The following is a 19,745-nucleotide window of genomic DNA, read 5'->3' on the forward strand; positions in this document are numbered from 1 at the left end:
ATAAATGACAATGAACAGAGACTACTTGAGCTTTTCTGTTACCATGAGACTTGTGTAATGAACAACTTATTTTCGAACAAACCATGCCACAAGGTGTTCTCAAAAACATCTGAGGATAGGTCATTGGCACCGGCTGGATTCCCATCATATATGACTGAACATCATTCCTAACATATGAAGCAATCACTGCTCTGAGTGAGATAACATATCACTTCCAAGCATGTACTACAGTTCAAATACAACCTTTGAAGTTTTGAAATTCAAAGCACAAATACAGTCCTCATATCAATACTCTCCATACTGCCTGCCCAGATAAAAGCCTATTGTCACTCAACTCAATTGAGCAGACAATTCAGCATTTCAGCACAGAGTGCAGAAGCAAAATGGAACATACCTCCACCTACAATTCGGCACTCTCAACATACGGAAAGCAAAGTGAGAATGTTGACTGGTTCAGGGCTAACGTCACTCTGATGAAAGCTGTCATTGAAGCCAAGGGATCCAATCTCATGAATTCCAAGAGCTAGCCATTGAAGTACTTTGTATTGTGAATACTTTGTGAGATCCACTGCAAGTAAAATGCATCAGACAACTAGGCAGCTGTGTCTATCACAGATGGTTATAACTTTGCCAGAATATGAAAATATTCTTCCACTCAGTAAACTCCAGGGGCATGCATGATGGATTCAGAAAAGCTTCTGGCCCATCAAGAAGAAAATAGTTTCCTTGAAAACAAAGACAGGGAAGGTTATAACTGACTGCAAAACAAAAACATTGCAGAGGTGGCTGGACTCTGTTCCCTGGAGTCGTATTGCAGGGAGAATATGATCATCCAGAAAGTTATAAACACCCTAGAAAGCATGGCTGACACTGCAGAGCTGGACATCAAACTTCTAATGGTGGAGCTTAGCAAAACTATTGACTCACTTGACATGAGCAAAGCTTCTGGTGCTGAACCTGAACTCATTGAGCACAGAAAACCAGCACTTCCGCCAAATTTCCACAAACTTTAAGTCTCTGTTGGATGTAAGGGACAATGTATCACAATGTTTTTAATACAAAGACTGTGACCACTGAGCAAGAACAAGGAGGATCACAGCAGTTCAACAAACATTGAGGTATCTCCTTGCTGAGCACCATGGGTAATATAAAGCAAAGAATTGTAGTTGCTAGCGATCTGAAACAAGCAAAAACAGAAATTGCTAGAGAAACTCAGCAGGTCTGGCAGCAACTATGGACAGAAAGTAGAGTCAATGCTTTGAGTCCAATGATCCTTCTTCAGTACAAAAAGAAAACATAATTGCCCATGTTTCCTTTATCCCACTGCAAAGCTAGCTGAAGATATCCACCTCAAATCCCAGTGTGTTTTCACAATAAGAAGTTCTACAATTGATATCATCCTCTCATTTTGGCAACTGCAATAGAAATGCTGTGAACCACATATATCCTCTTCACCAGTCTGGCATTTGACCACACAAGCAGAGGTACTCTATTTAGGATAGAGAAAATTGGCAGTCCACCACAGTTACACAATAATTCTTCTTCCAATGGCAACATAACAGGTAAGATCAGCAAATGGGGCAACATGAGAACACAGATTCACTATGGAATCAAACAGGATTGCAGTCATCACACTCTTAGGTGTATTATAGAGTCATGGAGATGTACAGCACGGAAACAGACTCTTCGGTCCAACTCGCCCATTCAGACCAAAAATCCTAACCCAATCTAGTCCCACCTGCCAGCACCTGGCCCATATGCCTCCAAATCCTTCCTATTCATACACCCATCCAAATTCCTTTTAAATGTTGCAATTGTGCCAGCCTCCATCACTTCCTCTGGCAGCTCATTCCATACACATACCACCCTCTGAGTGAAAAAGTTGCCTCTTAAATCTCTTTTATATCTTTCCCCTCTCACCCTAAACCTATGCCCTCTAGCTCTGGACTCCCACACCCTAGTGAAAAGACTTTGTCTATTTATCCTATCCATGCCCCTCATGATTTTGTAAACTTCTATAAGGTCACCTCTCAGCTTCCTATGCTCCAGGGAAAAAAGCCTTAGTCTATTCAACCTCTCCCTATAGCTTGAATTCTCCAACCCAATCTTTTCTGAACCCTTTCAAGTTTCACAACATCCTTCCAATAGGAAGGAGACCAGAATTGCACACAATATTCCAACAGTGGCCTTACCCATGTCCTGTACAGCCGCAACATGACCTCCCAACCCCTATACTCAATACTCTGACCAATAAAGGAAAGCATACCAAACACCTTCTTCACTATCCTATCTACCTGCGACTCCACTTTCAAGGAGCTATGAACCTGCACTCCAAGGTCTCTTTGCTCAGCAACATTTTATAGGACCTTACCATTAAGTGCATAAGTCTTGCTAAGATTTGCTTTCCCAAAATACAGCAACTCACATTTATCTAGATTAAGCTTTGCTTCCAGGTCATTGACAGAATGTTTCCTCAGTAAAGTGACGCTAAGCTGGTCAACCATGCTAATCAGAGATCTGTAGGTAGGTGAACTCACACCTCACCTCTGATACTCCCCTGTCTAAGATTCCACCGCAACCCATCGGGTGGAAAAAATGGTCACAACTCTTCTTCTTAATAGTTTTGTTATAGTGCAGCTAAACTTACAACCAGCAGTAACGTATTCCTCTTTTAAGTTATAATGAACTTACACTATTTCTCCCAATCAGTCTGTTGAGAGATGTTAATACATACATCTGGAGCAGGTAAGGCTTGAACCTTGGTCACTTGGTCCAAAGGTACAGACACTACCATTGCACAACAAGGGAGCTGTCCCTTCACGTAACTTAATAAGGAGCACACTCAGAAGCCCAAGACAGCTCCACATTATGCAGTGTGACAAATGATGCTGGCTATTGATTTCCTCATGCGGCTTTTATTGCTACAACTCTACGATATTTCTTTAAAAAGCCACAATTCTCAAAATGTGACAAAAAAACCTTCCTCAAATCTGTGTCTTTTTACCGATATTAACAATTTAATGTGTACCGTAGTAACATATGAATGTGATTTCGATAGGGGAGCTCCTTGTTATCAGGTTCAGTTTTATTTTCATCAAAACGTTCTCAGGGATAAGCATTTGTTAGGAATGTGGAGCATATTCAGGTGCATTGGGGCACATTCAAATGCGCCAAACCTGGAGGTTTACTGACAGTTCATCAATTAAATTCTCAGTCAGAAGGTTGATTCGGGACTTTGCCAACCTACTTCCCATTAAATGCCTTAACTGGCTGCTCAAAGGCCTTACCTTACCACCTCCCTGATGAGCTGCCTTCCTGGTGGACAAGATTGGCAGCCATTTTTCAACCTGCTGGGGATGATCTCCAAATGGTCCGATCTGGAGAGCCACTGAAAGCCATCCTTCTATCTGTGCCTCCAATTTCCCTTTCCCCATTATGCCTACCCTGCAACATGGAAAAAAAACCTTCCCACCATTGGATCCCGGCAGTAATAGGCCTTGACCGATGATCTTTAGAACCCTGAAGGAGCTAGCCTCTGAATGGCTGGTGACTTCTGGTGACCTGGGATACCTGTGTCAAGGCCTTTGTAGATTAATGCTTGCCACTTTTATTTCTTAAAAAGCTAACTGGTGAGCGATAGATCAAACAGTGGGTGTCGGTTAACATCTAATCTCGCTCAGCCTCATTCTTAGTCCGGAAAATTGTGCTAGTAGTCTCATATCCATGGCCCTTCTTTCATCAATTTGAAACAAACAATCTGTTTCAGTCTACACAGCCCCATGCTTGCATAACTTTTAACATGGCAATTAAGCCGCCTCGTAACCACATCCATGATAGTGAAAACAGCCAACTGATTTATTAGTACCCTTTATGGAAGACACCTGCCTTCATTATCCAGTATGGCTCATGTGTGACTCCTGTTCCTAAGCAATACAACTGGCTTTTAAGAGTCCTCTGAACTAGTCTACCAAGCTACTTGGTTGCATTGAATTTCAGAGCAACTGGAGAGGACAATAAATAATCGGCCAAACCACTGACACACAGATCCCAAGAATGAATATCAATTAAAGCTTCCAGGTCTTCCTATAGGATATTTCTCTTACTACCCAATTTGTGAAATACTCTCACTACTGTTTCAATTTCCTTTATATGGCATTGAACCTTAATGAAAGTGAGATGAAAAACTGTGTCACAAAAGGGTTTAGAGGAATTTTTACAAGAAGCACGGAATAGTGTAATATATAACAGTAGCACAATCTGAAATGCCTACAAGAGTCCCTCATACCCAATCCAAATAAACACAATATTAGTTTGTCCTAAGCAGATAATAAATTGTGTTATATTTAAATCAAACAGATTGGTAATTAGATTAAATACATGCCCATATGTTTGTGACAGCTCTATAAACCTGACTGGAAGATCACATTTACTGTGAAAGTGGCATTGATCTGTGTGCATGTGCATGTTTGTCTGGGTGTGAGTTTGTGCACCTGATTTTTAAGGATCAATTTCCCTCCTTCCAGTTTTGTCCCCTTATCAAAAGTTGGACTCTTATATCTTTTTCGTGTCAATTCTCATTTCAGACGCTGCCTCACAGACTTTGCTTTTTGTAGTCCTCCCAGTTTCCGGTCATGGAGTGAAATCTTGTTGTGGGTGCAGTAGGCAGGGGTCTCTTCAACCAGCTGGAGAACTAGCAAGCGTCTTGAGCCATCTCATCCAGGCAAGGTCTGCTGAACCTCGTATCAATCAGACATAGTGAAGCCAGCTGGGGGAGAGAGTGTGTCTGTGCAAGTGAGATCATGCATGTGTAAGTATGTGAGTGTGAGAACATGCACGAGTGTGTGAGCGCGCATGTAAATGTGTAACAGTGCACGCGTGAATGTGCACATAAGTGCATGTGTGTTTGAGAGTGTGCGTGTGTGTGTGTGAGAAGGTGCATAGGCATGTGAGTGTGTGTGTGTGTGTGTGTGTGTGTGTGTGTGTGTGTGTGTGTGTGACAGAATGGGTGTGAGGTGTGTGGTGTGTGTGCAAGAGATGGTGGTGAAGGTTCATTCTGGGAACAGGGTAACAGGGAGAATTTGGTAGGAAGTGGCTATCAATCACAATGTCCCACATCCCACAGTCAGGCACTGAAAGCCTTTGGTTGAGGGGCCTCCCTTAAACTTGAGCAGAGAGAATGCCTACATGGGGTTTTACCCCTCAGGCACACTGCCTGGTGACAGGCCCATTTGACTGGCTAGCTTAGGCCCTTAAGTGGTTTTGAATTGCCATTTAAAGGGCCTCAATTAGTGATGGGATAGGAAGGTTGACCCTGGACTTTGTTGCCCTAGATTTCATTCCAGTGGAGGTGAGAAGCCAGCAAAGTTTTGATACATCAAAGTCATAGTTTCCCTACTTTGGAATTTGCCACCCCCAGGAGCACAAGGCACCCCACCCCCCTCCCCCAATTACTACTAAATCCATCATTTTAAATGACAACAAGAGTTGATTAATGGTTCCAAACTAACCAAATGTTGTTAACCTATCGTTCCACAGTATCTCACCAGTAAACATTAATTCACTTTATCTTTTGCTGTTATTTTCAGTTTATTTTTCAGAAACACTTGATCTTAAATACATATAGTTGTCTTTTTTTTCAGTTCTGTAAAGAAGTTCAACAAAGTTTAGAGGAATGAGAAGCAGTCTGACAGAAGTGTACAAAATCTTTGGAAGGATACATAGAGTAGATACTGAAATGGATGCTTTCCCCTGGCATGCGATCTCGAACCTGAGAATACTGTCTCAGAATAGAAGGCAGGCCATCTTGAACTGAGAGGAGGAGGAAAGTCTTCACCCAGAATTCTCTATCCCAGAGGGCAATGGAAGCTTAGTCGTTAAGAAAGGTCAAGACAGAGGTTGACAGATTGACTGATAATATTGCGGGGTTAGCATTGAATATGGCATTGAGATAGATGATCAGCCATGATCCAGAATGGCAATGCAGGCTTGAGGACTGAATGGCGTACTGCTGATCAATGTGACAAAGATGATGATAGGTCACTCCCCTTCCCTTGGTTAATTAATGACATTATTTTACAAATTTCATATAGTGCATTACTTTAGTCTTCCCTTGGACAAGAGATCCAGCAGCAACTTACATTAAAATAAAACTCAATCTTAATTTTATAAGAATCATCAGAATTCAGTTTAAGGCACTAGTACACTCTTATCTCCTAGACTCATATAGTGTGCCAGCAGTACTAAAAGAGTAATTGAGAGAGCTTGTTTGTCAAAACAATTTGGAACATGGAATGCCACATTGGTTTGAAACACACTATTTTTATTTATCATGTATGGTCATGTGCAGTGTCTGTAGGTGGTTCTATCCTTTTTGTTATCCATCTTTTTTAAACAGCAGTGATCTTAAATTTTATTATAGTCCAAGAGGGATTTAACAGAATTCACAGATTTCTGTTGGGCAACATTAAAGTGGAAGGTTTCTCTCCACTATATTAAACAGAATTTGTCATTTGTTGTGATTCTTCAGTTCAGATAGAATCTGCATGGCTCTCACCTTGACATTACCAAAATTACCAGACATTAATTTCTAGCTATTCCCTGATAAGAAAGGAAACTGATTAAATTAAATAAGTGTAATATGAGTTAAAGGAATAAGTCCATATAGGAGTTCAAATGATGTTCACTTCAGTTGATTTTGTGTGGTTCACAGCATCCCGCAAGCCAGTCTATTAGATTACTGCTTTACAAGTCTGTACATTCAATCAGTTACTCCACATTACAACAAATGAGTACTTTTCAGATGTGGGGAGGACTCAGCACAGTGCTGCACGTTTATTGCATTTTACAATGTTATTAGATTCCCCCCTTCAGTTATCGCTAACAATCTAATATTGAATAGCAACATATTACCCATGATTTGTACCTACGGCCATAGATAATTTGTTCCATATTATGTAATAGTCTAGATGGAATGTAAATAGGGAAATTATACGAATCTCAAAATGTCTTACATTCTATAGCTGCCACAATGTATTAACAGAACTTGATGGATGGAGGCTGGAGACTCGCGTTTCAGAATGTCTATTGATTCCAAATGTAGCTTTTCTTTTTAACATCAGAGGAACATGAAAACTAATAATTCTTGTCAATTTTAAGAAATTAAAAGGATTTACTTAATTGATCTTGTTGAATTTTATAAAATGGAAGGAAAATATGACTAATTGTGCGTTATGTTCTGACATTTCTGGCAGTGGTGCATCCGAGTGGTCCGCAGTACAGCTGGGAACATAACTAGAATCAAATAATAACCTTTGTTTTTAGTGCATTGCTTTGTTACATGATCTCTGCTGGTTTACTGTTAGCATTATCACCTCTCAGTCAGGGGTTTGTTCCACTTCAGACATTTAAACTGATAATCTAGGCTGATTATTCCTGTGTTGGAAGTGTTCCACTAATGAAGGTATTATCTTTTGAATGAGCTGCTCACTCAGGTGAATTAAAAGATCCTCCTACCTTTCACCTAGTAACTTTGCACTTGCTTCATTTTTAGATAATAATCCCATTTTCTCTTGAATGCATCAATTGATCTTGACTTTACCATAGTCTCAGGCAGTACATCCCAGATCCTAAACAGTCATTGCCTGAAAAAGATTTTTATTTGACCATTGCAGCTTTACCTTGTATTTCTTCCCTCTAATTCTTCATCCTTCCACCATAGTGTATCCCAATATTCTCTTTCTAGATTATGATTTTTAATTCATTTATTAAATCTCATCACAATCTTCTCTTGCCCATGGAAAACAATACCAACTTCTTTAATCATTTTCCATGAGCAAAGGTGCTCTTTCCCTGGAAGCATGCACACAAATCTTTTTCATATTCCCCCACATCCTTCCTAAAATGTGGTGTCCAGAAGTGGATGCAATATTGCAGCTGAGCCAAAGCAGTGCTTTCTACAGATTTGGGAGTGGATATGATTTTAATGATACATTGGATGTTTTGACTTCCACTTAGCTTCTCTTTGTTAAAATTATGACTCAAGAAGGAACATTAACAGGCTGAAAGTTGGAAACGTAGAATGTATACTAAATAAAATTTTATGTCCATTCAGAATAATTTATCATTAGAAAATATCAATTTTAACCCAAGTCATTGTAGATTATTTACAATATCTCACTTCATCCAAATTCAAATCCTGAAAAGCCAAGGCTAAGGCTTTTTCCCACTCTAACCTCTCTGTACGAAACTCGTAACATTTTAATTTCACTATTCATAATGAGATTGGGTATTATTTTATGATGCTCATCACACTTGAATAGAAGCATGTAGTTTGCAATATCACACAGTGGTTTTACCACAAACGTGAGGACATAAAGTATGGATATGTTTGTCATTTTATAGCATGTATTCAGCTGTGGGGAGTAGTTTTATTTTGTAGATCCCATAGCCCCCAAGCTTGCATATTCATAGCCATCTTGCATTATTTGACACAAAACTAATTTAAATGTCTAACTTTGGAGCTCTGCCTATCTTAGAATAATGGTATCAAAATGTCCAATTTGGACCTGAAATGAAACACACAGATACATTTTGAATATTGTTACCTGTGTACTAACATCGGGCAGGTGGGATTAGGTCAGATAGCTCTTTCTTTGATATGCCCAGATGCATTAGGCCAAATTTTGTGATATAATTATTGTGTATATGCTTTATTATTTACATTTTAAATGCCCATAAGTCCATAGTTTTAATACAGTTCAGGCTCAAATTATTCTGAAGATATAAATAAAGGGCAGCAAAATCTGTGCTGGACTTGAAGCAAATGGCGGTAACTACAATATTTCCACATATTTCGTGAATAAGTCCTCTTAATGCATTCAATCAAATTGGGAATATGATACTCTTGGTTTAACCTGAAAATTGATTTGAAGCCAAAGATCTGTTGAGAGTTTGAAAAATTCTGACCAAATGCAGACTTCTTCGATAGGAACTCCATGAAGTCTTTGAACCAAAAAAGGACCAGATGGCAAGATATCAGATCAGGCAACTTCAAAGAATACATTCAAGAGAGAGATAGATTTTAAAGGCACTAATACATACGAGGAATAAGTAGAAAAATGGCCTTGAGGTAGAGGATTAGTCACAGTCATACTGAATGGTGAAGCAGGCTTGAAGGCCTGAAGGTCTACTCCCGCCCCTAGTTTCTATGTTCTAAAATTTATTGAACTCCTCAGCATGTGATTACACTGTGCAAAGTAATTCCATTATAAGTACATTGCTGAGTTCCAAATACCATTAATGGATTGAACTCAGCAAGATTTGCTGACACAGCTATGAAGCAGGTTTAGATTAGATTAGATTAGATTAGATTACTTACAGTGTGGAAACAGGCCCTTCGGCCCAACAAGTCCACACCGCCCCGCCGAAGCGTAACCCACCCATACCCCTACATCTACCCCGCACCTAACACTATGGGCAATTTAGCATGGCCAATTCACCTGGCCTGCACATCTTTGGAGTGTGGGAGGAAACCGGAGCACCCGGAGGAAACCCACGCAGACACGGGGAGAACGTGCAAACTCCACACAGTCAGTCGCCTGAGGCGGGAATTGAACCCGGGTCTCAGGCGCTGTGAGGCAGCAGTGCTAACCACTGTGCCACCGTGCCGCCCACCGTGCCGCCCACTGTGCCACCGTGCCGTGTTTTATTTGATTGGCATTTATTTGAAATTATAATAGGATCAAATATTTTGAAAAATATTTTGAGTAGTTATTTATTTGTTGACAGATTAACAAGCATGAGATTAAAGAATGTTATTTTAAGAACGTTGCAATATGCAGTGTGACAGATTATTTTATGACCTGCTCAGACAGCCACATTTTTCAACTACAATTTTAGTGGCTGATTTTCTTTCATTTCTCTAATTTCAAAGGTTCCCTAAATAATGACATAGGTTTTGAGTTCTATACATAATTGATACTGGGTCAGTTTGTAGCAAATATACATAGGTCATGACAGTCATGGAGGGTGTGAATGGGATGTTGGAAATATGAAAAGGGCATGGAGATACGATGGGATATGGAGGGGTAGAGGGACATGGAGGAGCCGCAAGAGTACTGAGGAGGGGATGAGGAATGAATAATAAGAACTCCAGTTAGGGTCGAGAGAACTGCACAAATCTCCCAGTATACAGAGGTAGGCATTCTAAACTGCTGGTCTCAGCATATCCTGATTCAGCTCCCAGCTTGAGGGCAATATCAGGAAACTGTGGCTCTGACTCCAGCCCAACACCAACTCCAGAAGAAGTAAATGTGAGGACATGAGTAGACATTCAGAATCAGGAATGTGACCTCTTCCTCAAAAGGAGAATTTACCTCCCAAGAGATTAAAAGCTCGCTCACGAGTAGGAAAAGAGATCAATGGATTATCAGTTTGCTAAGAAATATTTGTCTTGCTATAAATTTAACTGAAAACCATGGAACCCTCCCCTGAGATTCTAGGACTATTGAATATTAAAATACATTGCAATAATGTTAAAAACTGACATTATTTAAACTGTTGTTTTCTACCCTAGGTCACTATGTTAGGACTTTGCACTGGTCTTGGGAAAATTTGCATTACATTTCTCATACACTTGTTAAGCAGTGAGCTGATCAAACCATTTAAAAGCTTGATGACAGTTGGCAAATAAATTAAGAGAATTTATTGGATAGACAACTATTCCATCTTTTAGAGTATGAGCTAAATCGATTGAAATCTATGGCACATTCTCCTGTGGATACCAATCAAAACTATTGGATGCAGAATCAACTGAGTGCTAAAACTAGAGCTATAATTAAGGATATTAAAGGTGCTAGAGAAAAGGCAAAAAATTAAGATTAGAAAGATCAAGCTGTCACAACTAACAAAATGATGCAGCATGTTAGATGGACAAATGGACTGTTACTGCTTTTAGGTCAATATGAGAGATGGTGCCAATGCACTTTTTAGCTGGCTGATTGATAACATTGAAAGCAGCCAAATAGCCCTATCCTCTCCCCACAAACCCCCTAATCAGGCTTCACAAAATCCCTTGCTAATATTTCCCATGTGGAATCTCACTTAATCACATAGCTCTGCCCCTGAGCTATTAATATTTAATAAGACACCAATGCAAGTCCATTCTCTTTGCTGTGATTTTGTTTTCAATTCTTGTGCTGACACTAGATGTCATTCCACATATACAGAGTCAATTTTATTCTGCCCATGCCCCTGATGAAAGAGAATAGTCAGAAATAATTCAGCTAGGCATTTTAAAAAAGAACTTATATTGCCTTTCTGCCTTTTGTAATCTCATGACTGTCCAAAATGCTTCATAGCTAATTCACCAATTTTACCAAGTTATCCAGTCCACCACCTTCCTGCCTACCACTAAGCTCATCCCAATCTTACGGAGGCTCATTGGCCATTGAAATCAACAGCCCCCAAATGTACATAATACATATTTAAAAGGTCAACTGACCTTGTTTAAAAACTCAACGGACCCCAATATTATCCTGCCCATATCATAATGTGATTGGAATGGGCAGGTTGGCAGGAAGAAAGGAGGATTACTGTCTTTGAAGGATGCTGTTCACCCAGCAGAGGCACCACTTGAGAATATAGTACCATTCTTTCTTCCTGCTCACCGACACACTTCAAAACAAGCCCCACCCTAAGGCTGACAAACACTCACTGCCCAATACAGCTGACTTACCTCACACTGGGATGCAGTGGATGTCCTGGGTGAGCCTGCCTACGGTTTCAGCAGTGCCCACTACTGAGTGCTGGCATTACTGGCACTGCTGGCCATTCAGATTGGCAGCTCCAACCTCTTCCCCAGTGAGAGGTGGCAGTCTGGTGGTCCAAACTATGGCCATCATTTGAGCTTCTTTCTGTTCTGTCATCTTGCCACTGACTGTCCTTCTGGGGTACAAGCAGTCCACCCCTGTCCTGGAAATTTCTGTCCACAGTCACTATACATTTCAAGGCAAATGTGAAAATTCATTTATGCAGTGTGTAGATACAGGTAGAGTTCCTCAAATCCAGCTGGCTGAAACCTAAAGTGTCTGTAAATTTTATAATCAGCCATACACTAATTTTAATTTCAGTAAAGGCTTTTTTAAAAAAAAAATTATCCTGATGAGTTGGCAAGGCCCTGTATGGGTGCAGTGTGACTCCAGATTAGTTATGAGCATCACCACTTCATGGATCACTCTATCGTTCTCTAGATGCATCACTAGATTTAAATGGGACAAATTGAGAACTTCAGATGCAGTCAGAGTCAAAATGTGTGGTGCTGGAAAAGCACAGCCTTTTTCCAGCAACACACTTTTTGACACTATATCGAAATGCCTACTTACATTAACTTCTACAAAATTACTCACTTGTAAGATGTCTTTGTTGCAAAGAAAAGAGTGATTAATGCACATAACAAATACTTTTAATAAAGCTTCAAAAGAAAACATTTTCATCCAATTGGCAGCACCTCTTCCTTTGAGAGAAACAGTTATAGATTCATGTCGCCCATTATGGCATAATTTCTTTTTCTAGCTCTCTCATGAGACATTGACGTCGCTGACTGGCCAACATTTATTCCCTATCCCCAGATGTTCTGGAGAAGGTGGTGATGAGCTGCCTCTTGAACACTGCTGCAGGTGCACCCACAATGCCCTTAGAGAGGGAATTCCACGATTTTGTCCTAGCGACAGTGAAGGAATGGTGATATGTTTCCAAGTCAGGATGGTGAGTGACTTCAAGGAGATCTTATATGGTGGTCTTCCCATGAATCTGTTGCCCTTAGCCCTCTAGATAGAAATGGCTGTGGGTTTGGAAGGCATTGTATGAGGATCTTTGGTGAATTGCTCCAGTGCATATTGTAGGTAGTACATACTGCTGCTACTCAGTGTCAGTGATGGAAGGAGTGGATGCTCTGGATGTGCTGCCAATCGAGCGTGCTGCTTTGTCCTGGATGGCATCAAGCTTCTTGAGCGTTGTTACAGCTGAATTCATCCAGGCAAGTGGGAAGTACTGCACCATAGTCTTGACTTGCGCCTTGTAGATCGGAGACAGCTGTGGGGAGTCAGGAAGTGAGTCACTCACTGTCATATTTCTAGCCTCTGACCTCCACTTCTTGCCATGGTGTTTATATGGCGAGCCCAGCTGTGTTTCCCATTAATGGTAACTCCAAGGATGTTAGTGGGCTATGCAGTAGCACTATTCAGTGTCAAGGGGCAGTGCTTAGATTGTCTCTTATTGGAGATTGAGACAGTGAGGTCTGCAGATGCTGTAGCTCAGAGTTGAGTGTGTGTTGCTCGAAAAGCACAGCAGGTCAGGCAGCATCCAAGGACCAGGAAAACTGACGTTTTGGACCGGAGCCCTTTATCAGGAATGACTAATTCCTGATGAAGGACTCTGACCCGAAACATTGATTTTCCTGCCCTTCGGATGCTGCCTGACCTGCTGTGCTTTTCCAGCAACACACACTCAACTCTGATTGGAGATGGTAATGCTTGACATTTGTGTGGTGCAAATGTTATTTGCCACTTGTCAGCCCAAATCTGGATATTGCCCAGAGTTTTTGTATTTGAACACAGACTGCTCCAGTATCTGAGGAGTCACGAATGATACTAAACTTTGTGCAATCATCAGCAAAAATCCCCACTAGACCACTTTTGTAATATTAGGTGCAATCCTGCTCTCTCTCCTATAGGAAGGATGTTGCGAAACTTGAAAGGGTTCAGAAAAGATTTACAAGGATGTTGCCAGGGTTGGAAGGTCTGAGCTGTAATGGAGAATCTGACTAGGCTGGAGCTGTTTTCCCTGGAGTGTTGAGGGCTGAGGGGTGACATTATAGAGGTTTATAAAATCAGAGGCATGGATAAATTAAACAAAGTCTTTTCCCTGGGGGGGTAGGGGAGTCCACAATTAGAGGGCATAGGTTTAGGGTGTGAGCAGAAAGATTTAAAAGGGACCTAAGTGGCAACATTTTCATGCAAAGGGTGGTGCGTGTATGGAATGAGCTGCTAGAGGAAGTGGTGGAGGCTGGTACAACTGCAACATTTAAAAGGCATCTGGATGGCTTTATGAATAGGAAGGGTTTGGAGGGAATGGGCCAAGTGCTGGCAAATGGGACTAGATTAATTTAGGATATCTGGTCAGTCTGCATAAGTTGGACCAAAGAGTTAAATTCCATGCTGTACATCTCTATGATTCCATGGCTTCTGATGGAAGGAAGGTCATTGACGAAACAGCTAAACATGATTGGACTTAGGACACTATTCTGAGAAAATCCCACAGAGATGTCCTGAAACTGAGGTGACTGATCTCCACTCAGAAAGTGAGGACTGCAGATTCTGGAGATCAGCATCGAGAGTGTGGTGCTGGAAATGCACAGGTGGTCAGACAGCATCCAAGGAGCAGGAGAATCAACGTTTTGAGCACAAGCTCTTCATCAGGAATCAACTCTGAACTCCACGAACCACAATCATTTTCTTATGTGCCATGTTTGACTCCAATTAGTGGAAAGTTTGCCCCGATTCCCATTGTTTTCCACTTTTATCAGGGCTACTTGATACCACAATTGATCAAGTGCAGCGTTGATGTGAAGGGCTGTCACTCTCACCTCACCTCTGGCATTCAGCTTTTTTGTCCATGTTAGAACTAAGGCTGTAATGAGATCAAGAGCTGCATGGCTGTGGAGGAGCCAAACTAGGCATCAGTGTGCAGCCTGTGGCTGAGCAAGTGCTGCTTGATAGCACTGTTGATGACATTTTTTGTCACTTTATTGATGAGAATAGACTGACGAGGCAGTAATTGGCTGAGTTGGATCTGTCCTTACACTTTGGTACAATACTGACATCCAGCTAGATTGCTGAAAGTGTTGGTGTGCAGATGAAAAGTTAAACACTGCTGTCTATCCATTCTGGTGGAGATGGAAGATACAACTTCAATACTCACAAAAAGGAGATCCTGCTCACACTGTAGTCAAACTTTCACCATCAACCAGCACAAGAACAAATTCATTGCTTATCATATTATCCCATATTATAATATATTATAATAATGTCGGACCATTATATTTGAAAAACTGGCTTCTGTGTAATAATGGTAGTTCAAAGGCAATTCATTGCCTGTAAAGCAGTTTCACGTTATCCTTAAGATACTGAATTCATGCCTTTCTTTCTTGCAGAATGCATCAGTGATTTAGACTGGAACAAGAAAGGAACGATTAAGAAGTTTGCAGATGACATCTGCACAGTTGGGGAAAAATGTGGTGATTCAAATTCAATCCAGAGAAGTGTGAGGCATTGCATTTAGGAAGAAAAGACAGAGTAATGTAATAAAAAACTGCTAGGATATTGACAAGTGGACAGGAACAGACAGACCTTGGATTACATGTTCACAAATCCCTGAAGGTAGAAAAACAAATACAAGAAATGTTTAATATGACATGGAGGATACTTTTATTTTTAGCTAAGGACTAGCAATAAGCAGGAGGTCATGCTAGAACAACTCTAAAAAAATGCTATGAGACCACAGCCAGAGTCCTGAGTACAGCTTTACAGAATGGTGTAATTGCACTCAAAGGGATAGAGGAGATTTACGAGGATGTTGCCAGACTAAAGAATTTCAGTTATGATGAAAGGCTGGAGAAGCTGGAGTTGTTTTCTTGAAACAGAAGATTAAAGAAGATTTAATTCTGCAGTGCAAAATTAAGGGGGAGGGGGGCTGATATAACGGAAATTGTCATAACAGCTCACTTAAATTCCTTAATTTTCCTCCTAAAATTCAGAACAATTAATTTCATCCTACATATCTGCACTTATTTTCCCAAACTTCAAAATCACTCATTACCAAATACTAATCAACACTTCCGAAATAACATGTGCATTAACTGCATATCATGCTGCAGAAGAAAATGTTTCTGATCCCAATCTTAAAGCTTAATTATATACTCATATCCTCTTCATTAGAGTTTACAGATAAACCTGAGAAACAATGTATTCATTATCAATTCCCTTCACTCTCCTAAAAATGTGGATCACATCTTTTCCAACTTTCTTTTGTTCAATAAAAACAGCCGAGTTTTTGAGAGTCAATTGTGTGAACAATTCTCTCACAAAGGGTTGAGAGCAAGGTTGATGGCATTGTGACAGAGACATACTGATTAACAATGGTAATTCTGGATCTTCAAGCATTACATTTCTCTATAACAAATGAGAGATTAAAGATAATTTACATCTGGAGTTCACAGTCAGCAGTTTTTGATTTAGGCTATGTGGAAATTGACAAAATTACTTTCCTCATTTTATTCTCCTGCTTACATCATTTACTATGCTTCCATTTAAATATAGACATTTAAATTGCCACTCTTGTATCAATAGAAAGTGGTTCAGATGGAGAATTGATACAAGATGAGAGTCTACCTTGTGAGGCTATATCAACTGGTTAACATTCACAGCAGTGAAGCATGATTTCTGACATTCTGATAAAGAGTTACCAGACTCAAAACATTAACTCTGCTTTCACCCCCACATATGCTACCAGATCTGCTGAATTTTGCCAGCATTTTGCTTCTTTTTCCTGTATAATTCAGCCTAATGTAATGTTTTTAACCTCTAAAATTTGATTTCATTCCAAATGTATTTATCTGGCAGAACTCTATCATCATTGAAAATTAATCAGCTGGTGAGCAGAGTTTGGCATTTGCATGCCTGGACGTATGCACACAGTTGCTCTATAACTAACCATGGCATGCTCTTCAGTAATACATAATCAACAATATCATTTAACACAGATGGCTGTACCATACATTTCATGGATATTGGGCTGCGAGTGGAGATGTAATTTAAGTGCAGCTCAAGACATTTAGTTTTAAGTGTCTATTATAGAATTGGTGAAAAATGTCCCTGACAGCTTACATGTTTTATCATGTTTAGTATAACCTGGGCTCTTATTTAAAGTGTTTCCAAATGTCTTCGTTATATTTGGAGTAGGGCATTTTTTTAAAAAATGCATTGCAACAAAGTGTTCAATGGTCATATACCAAGCGGTTATTCAATTTAACTGCATCATCTCCATGTGCAACCTTTCCCCTCTAATATTCAAACTGGCTACTCTGAGTTCTTGCGTTTTAAAATGAAAGATGATGAAAGATATTGGGGACAATTGCCTACATCCAAAAGAGAAACTATTAAATTATAGCTTACGATTTGCAGCTTTGCTGTGGTCACTATGAGCGCTGTCATTTGATTGGTTGCTGGAGACGGATGACACACTTGAACTCCGAACAAATCCGAAAGCCACGAGTTTAGCGGCTGGCAGTCGCGAGTAACCAGGAGGACGGAGTCCAGAATGCCCAGGATACTTTGGGAGACTTGATCTTTGGACAATTGGGATAGTATTTTTCTTCTGTTCCACTAAAATATTGGGAGAAAGAAAAAAATAACATTTTTGAGCTATAACAGGAATCTATACATTAGATATCTCTAGAATGTGACTGCTTGTTGTAATGATATGAAGTTTGTCAGTCCTTTTATTCATAATTCTCATTGTCTGAGTACTCAATTAAATAAATAAATCATGACAGGAAAACATGACAAAGTGAAACAGTTCTGTGATTACTGTTCCATGTTAGTAATTATATGTCAACAATTCAAAGTGAATAGAGCACTAACCCTCTGTTGCTCTCCTGCTGCATTGAATTCTGGAGTATTGGGTTAATTTTTTTACCAGATATTGGCAATGTGTTAATTTTGTTGAGTTTAGTGCAGCATTTTTCTCCATGAGTTTTAGCAAATAATCACAGGTCGTTCCCTTATTATCTATGCCTCCATGGCAACCATTCATCCAATCTTCTCTCAGAGTTGCAAGTAGCCACCTATGCCAGGACCTCCGGGAATTCCCCATATTGATGCCTTTTTAAAGCCTAGATCAAGCATTGCCAGCTGGGAGTTGCCCTACACCATCCAAGTAATGAGAGCAGAACCAAAAACAAATGGGCACAGCTGACACTTCATCGCTATTACAAGTGCACCTTCAAAAATATATCGCTGTTTAAGGCCAAGCTATGAACGTTACCCATGCCCTGTTAGAACCATGTCTTAGGGAGCTTTTTTGGAAAAATCAGAACTAGGGGTCACAGTGGTAGGCCAGGTATGATGGAGATGAGGAGATATTTCTTCAACCAGAGAGTGGTGGGCCTGTGGAATTCTCTGCCAGAGAAAATCATTGTGACCAAAACATTGAATGTTTTCAAGAAGGAGTTAGATATAGTTCTTATGATTAAAGCGATCAAAGGATATCAGGAGAAAGCGAGGACTGGGTACTGAGTCGGATGATCAGCCATGATCATAGTGAATGGTAGAGCAGGCTTGAAGAGATGAATGGCCTACTCCTGTTCCAAGTTTCTGTGTTGCTATGGTTTCCCTATTCAGTGAAGTCTAACATTCTGTCATGGTCCCACAGTAAACAATCACATACTGGAAAGCCTTCAAATAATTGGAAATATTCACTTTTATTCAGTAACAGCAAAAGCAAAGAAAAAAACAAACATACAAAAGCTACATTTGCTCTTGGGAACTGACAGGCACATTTCAGCTTTTGAGCAGGGATAAATTTACAGTCAATGAGTGATTACTGCACTCAGCTTCCATCTAACTGGAACCAGGTGTCAATGAAGTCCTGTCTGGCTTGTCATCCCTGATGCTGCACCAGTCTATCATGGTGAAGGTGGTGTTTCTCCTGGTCAATGTCCCGATCTTCCTCCTCAGAAGACTGCTGTTTCTCTCCCAGCTCTTCAACCTCCATCATATTCCCTCTTTGTTTGCTCCAACTGTGGAGAGCACTGTATGCCTGGATTGCACAATACACCCTGACTAGGGTGTACTGCAAGACCTCCCACCTAGACTGATCCAAACATCAGAACCTGACCTTCGGAAATCCATCGTCTGCCCCACAATGACCCTGGTGGATAACGGGCTACTTTGTATTTACCCTTCACCTTAGTTCAAGGAACTGTGTAATGGGGTCATCAACCATGGTTACAGAGAGTAGCCCAAGTTTCCCAGTAACCATTGCTGTAAGGGATCCAGCCCTTCAACTGAAACAGTAACTTGAGTGCTGTCAAGAATATAGGCATTTTGGCAGCCTGTAGGTACCAGGTACCTGAGATGCTGATGACCACAGATGACCTGTACATGGATGGAATAGAAATCGTCTCTGTTTTTGATCATCCTGTTATGATATAGTGCTCTCAATGTGTCCAGTCTCTGCACCTGAGGACATTAGTTTGGCAAAACCTACATGCAAACAGCCAGCCAGGTTCTGCAGTACTGTCTTTGTCTCGAGGGAATGAGTTGGAGCAGTGTGATCCTGCACAAATTACATCAGTAGCAGTCTTGATACTTTCCTGGGTCAAGGATTGAGAGATCCCTTACAGGTCCCCAGTGGATCCTTGGAAGCAAATCAGTTACATCATTAAAGGTGAAGGCAGCTGTTACCTTGATGGCCATTGTTATAAATGGCCACCCACTTGTTCAGATCCCAGGTCTTGCTCCGGTAGCTGGCTTATTTCGGTAATGATGCCCTGGGATATCCTCAGTCTGCAGCAACACCATGCCTTAATCAGTGCAAAAATTAGCAACAAGGGCAATAGATTGTTTGTTGGCTGTGCACCTGAGGGGCAAAGACAGTACTGCAGAACCTGGCTGGCTGTTTGCATGTAG

At 40.6% G+C, this 19,745-nt stretch overlaps 1 protein-coding gene across 6 annotated transcripts in view; it reads right to left on the bottom strand.

Annotated features, from left to right (window-relative positions):
• The window catches only part of LOC140481308 (microtubule-associated tumor suppressor candidate 2-like), a 452,512-nt gene that overhangs the window by 222,113 nt on the left and 210,654 nt on the right, over positions 1 to 19,745 (bottom strand). For 5 of the 6 annotated variants that reach the window (XM_072577280.1, XM_072577282.1, XM_072577281.1 and 2 more), the window contains one exon: positions 17,229 to 17,438. The exons of the other annotated variant lie outside the window; for it this stretch is intronic. In XM_072577280.1, coding sequence (XP_072433381.1) covers positions 17,229 to 17,438 — 210 coding nt within the window. The remainder of the gene's footprint in view (positions 1 to 17,228; positions 17,439 to 19,745) is intronic. 6 annotated transcript variants of the gene reach the window in all.

The sequence above is a fragment of the Chiloscyllium punctatum genome, chromosome 9 (genome assembly GCF_047496795.1).
Source record: "Chiloscyllium punctatum isolate Juve2018m chromosome 9, sChiPun1.3, whole genome shotgun sequence".
Classification (NCBI taxonomy): Eukaryota; Metazoa; Chordata; class Chondrichthyes; order Orectolobiformes; family Hemiscylliidae; genus Chiloscyllium; species Chiloscyllium punctatum.